This window comes from Ailuropoda melanoleuca, chromosome 5, assembly GCF_002007445.2.
Source record: "Ailuropoda melanoleuca isolate Jingjing chromosome 5, ASM200744v2, whole genome shotgun sequence".
NCBI classification, from domain to species: Eukaryota; Metazoa; Chordata; class Mammalia; order Carnivora; family Ursidae; genus Ailuropoda; species Ailuropoda melanoleuca.
In genome coordinates, this window is record NC_048222.1 from 214,548 (window position 1) to 218,534 (window position 3,987).

At 40.3% G+C, this 3,987-nt stretch overlaps 1 protein-coding gene across 1 annotated transcript; it reads right to left on the reverse strand.

The window, feature by feature from the left end:
* Positions 1–1,031: 1,031 nt before the first annotated feature.
* LOC100476616 (olfactory receptor 2J3-like) lies at positions 1,032–1,966 on the reverse strand. The gene is given in 2 exon segments (XM_011218356.2): positions 1,032–1,336; positions 1,339–1,966. Coding segments are annotated over 2 exon segments (933 nt in total).
* Between the last annotated feature and the right edge of the window lie 2,021 nt (positions 1,967–3,987).

The window sequence follows — 3,987 nt, forward strand, 5'->3', positions numbered from 1 at the left end:
AAACAAAAAAATAAATAAATAAAAATAAATCTACCCTGTAACTCTCGGATGGGCATGAAGGAGGGCACCGATGTAATGAGCACTGGGTGTTACACGCAACTGAGGAATCACTAAATTACCTCTGAAACAATAATACACTATATGTTAATTAAATTAAATTTAAATTTTAAAAAGCTATCCAGTTTTTTTATTCAAATTCAATTAGCCAAGGTATAGTACATCATTAGTGTTTGATATAACTGTTCAATGATTCATTAGTTGAGTATATTACCCAATGCTCATCGTATCAAAGCTACCCTAATTTATTAGCACCATGCCCAGTGACAAATTAAGTCATATAAAGATAGTTCATTTTTCATCTTACATTGTCATTTCTTCCACCAGAAAATGAGTTCTACTTAGATTTTAAAAAAGAGTCCTTTATTCATCTATGTTAGCAAAAATGCCTAATCTAGAAGACATTTAGCTCACAAAGTAAATAAATGAATGAATGAGCAGGTGAACATATGGATGGGAGAACAAATGAACCATTTGAACAGGTATTTCTTTATACTCTTCAGTGCAACCAGTGTATAGACCCATAGGATAAAACACTCATATAATTTAGTGTCTTGAAAAAAGTATGCTTCAACCAAAGAACTGACATATATCTTTTGACCATTTAGCTAAATCAAATGCCTGTTAATGACCAAAGACTCCATTCATTTATGTCTTTGCCTTATTGTTCCCCTCTCTGTAGATATTAATGCTCAGTCCATAAATTGCCGTATTATCCTTAAAACCCAGTCTCTAGTTTCCATGGACACTAAATAGGGAATTATTAAAGATTAAAATGGTACAAATCAAAAAGTTATCTTTAGATAATATTTTCAGAATAAGCCAATCAAAAGAACCCAAAATTAGGGCTGAAATTTTCTGATATGCTTCCTGGGTTGTAGACCAAAAGAAGTATCAAAGAAGCAGGGAAAACAATCTCCAAGATGGACAAGACTCTGAACAAAGATTGCAGGACAAAAATTGTAATCTCTCTGTCACATCTCCCTCTCCCGCCCTACGAGTCTCCTTACTGCCCCTCTTACATCTTTGTTTCTCAGAGTGTAGATTAGAGGGTTGAGGCTAGGTGTGACAACAGTATAAAAGAGGGCAATGAACTTGCCTTGATCTTGAGACTTTCCTGATGGTGGCTGCAGATATATGCAGACGACTGGAATGAAAAAGAGGGACACAACCGTAAGATGGGCTCCACATGTCCCAAAGGCTCTCTGAAGTCCGGCTGTTGACTGCATCCTCAGCACAGCCCGGGCAATGGCAGCATATGAGCTGAGAAGGAGGGTGAGGGTATGAGAACAGAAATGGAGCTCGTGATCAGGAGGGTCAGCTCAATAACACGGGTATCAACACACGGTAATCGCAGCAGTGCTGGGACTTCACAGAAGAAATGGTCCACTCGGCGATGTCCACATAGGGGTACCCAGAAGGTAAAGGAAGAATGAAGCGCTGAGGTGGTGAAGCCACTGACCCAGGAAGCCACAGCCAACAGGTGGCAGAAACGAGGGTTCATGAGGACAGCATAATGCAAGGGTCTACAGACAGCTGCATAACGGTCATAGGACATCACCACCAGGAGGACACACTCTGTGGTTCCCAGTGCAAGGACAAAGTAAAGTTGAATCATGCAACCGGTGTAGGAGATGGTCTTTTCTGGGCCCCAGAGGTTGACCAGCATCTGAGGGATGGAGCTGGTGGTGTAGCAGAGATCCAGAAAGGAGAGGTTTGAGAGGAAGAAGTACATGGGAGTGTGGAGATGGGCGTCCAGGTATGACAAGATAGTGATAAACAGGTTGCCTATCAATGTCATCAAGTAGAACATCAAGAGAACCACAGAGAGAACTCCTTCCAGATGAGGCCACTTGGAAAAACCCAGTAGAACGAAGTAGCCTTCAGAACTTGCATTTTCCCTCATCATTCATTTTTTCCTGTACCTGAAGGAAGAGTCATAAACTCAAAGGCTGCCCATTCATCATCAACCCCTTACCCGCAGACAGGCAAAAACCCATGACATTTCCAAATCCTGCTCTTTTGACAGTAATACTTGTATAGGGGGATGGTGTTTGGAGCAGGAAAGAGGACAGGAACCGACGGTGCTGCTTGGGATTGAAAGTGTGTGGATCCAAGGTGTGAGGCCTAGACAACAGCATGGAAAGACAGTTTCCACAAAATTTCATGTGCTTTAAGGACAGCAGGTAAGATATTTGAACTCTGAGTCATAATTTATAATTATTCCACATTTTTAGGTTTTCTACGATTTCAAATGGTGCCTCTGAATAGAAAATTCACAGTTTTAATAGACAAAGATAGGTGAACATTGCATAACGTCCAATCAACAATTTATCCTGTTTGTTCTTTTGTAAAAAAAACAAAACAAAACAAAACAAAACAAAAAACAAAGTTAAGGAACTCAAATGTGCGTTAATAATTTCGTTTTCAGTTGTTCATTTTCTCTTGCACATTACTAATCTTTCATAGAAAAGATAAACACTTTACTATACAGTTGTTGCTAAAAGACATAATGGCCCACACTTCCCATGTTCCCAAATAGTTCTGACCAGCCACATCTGTCCCTCACTCTCTGATAGAAGATGGCAAAGACAAATTCAGCCACACCAGACCCACCTGCAGTCTTTTGAGGGGTTTTACTAGCTCAAATACTGTAATCTTGAAAAAGATAAAAGGTTTGAGTTACAGCTGGAAAGATAAGAACATTGACTGCGACCCAAGACTGTAAGACTGACTCTCAGAGATACCTATACACCATTTATTATTATTGGTAATATGTCATTAGCCTCTTGAGGGATGGAGGGGAGGGAATTCCAAGGGGTTTCCTTTTTATTTGCCTACAATAAGAAGTAATACATCAGAAAATATTTTAACTCAAATGCTGTGGGTGTTTTCTCTGAGGTGGACAAAATTTTCTCTCCTTACAAAGATGCCTGAATTCTTTACTACGTTAAGTAAAAGAAAGCGGCAGTTATGTGTTGTTTCTTTAACTGCTGTGCCAACCGTTGTTCAGCATTCTCCTAGAAGTAGAAAGGGATGGGAGATAAAGGGCAAAAAAATACAGAATTCATAAAGAAAGAAGTTTGGAGACTTATGGCTTGATTTTCTTCTTTGGAAAAGAGGGAATGAAGACCCTATCAAAGGTAGCTTTTGAACTGTGGAATAAAATCTTCCTCTCCTTCTTGAAGACAAACATTATAGGGGAAATGGATGGATTAGCACTGTCTTCTCACCCCAGTGTCACTAACTGACATGGTCCTAATTCCTGTCATACCCATTCCTCTGAACTAAACCTGACTCTTAAGCAGAGCTCTCTCAAGTCGTTCCACACTGACCTTCCTGTATATCACCCCTCTCCCTGCTGTTCGCTTCCTGGACGATGCCTTACCGTGTACAAAGCAATGCAGCTCTCAGGCTGCCATGCAGCCTGAAAATATCAACCTAACTGCCTTCCTGTACCATCTGTGCTAATGTCCAAAATCTATCCATGGAAAGCAGAGTCTAAAACAAACCGTGATTGCCATTATCACAGAGGAGAAAACCTGGGCTTGTCCAAAAGATGTGCTTTGAACAGAATGCAGGAATTCTTTAGGGCATTTGCGGTATCGGGGGATGGAACTCTTATCCCAGAGCAAACAGAGCCTTTGTGCAAACAAAAAGAATAATGTTACTTTCTTTCCTTGAATGGGACCATGGGGAACGCAAATCTCAATATTGCAATTAACACCCTTTATGGAGCTGTCCAGGTTAAGACAGCATAATGTTCAGAAGATAAAATTCTTTTTTTTTATTATGTGCAGTTAGACATCATTAGTTTTTGATGTCGAGTTCAAAGATTCATTAGTTGTGTGTAACACCCAGTGCTCATCACAACACGTGCACTCCTTAATACTCATCACCCAGTTACCCCATCCCCTGACACCCCTCCCT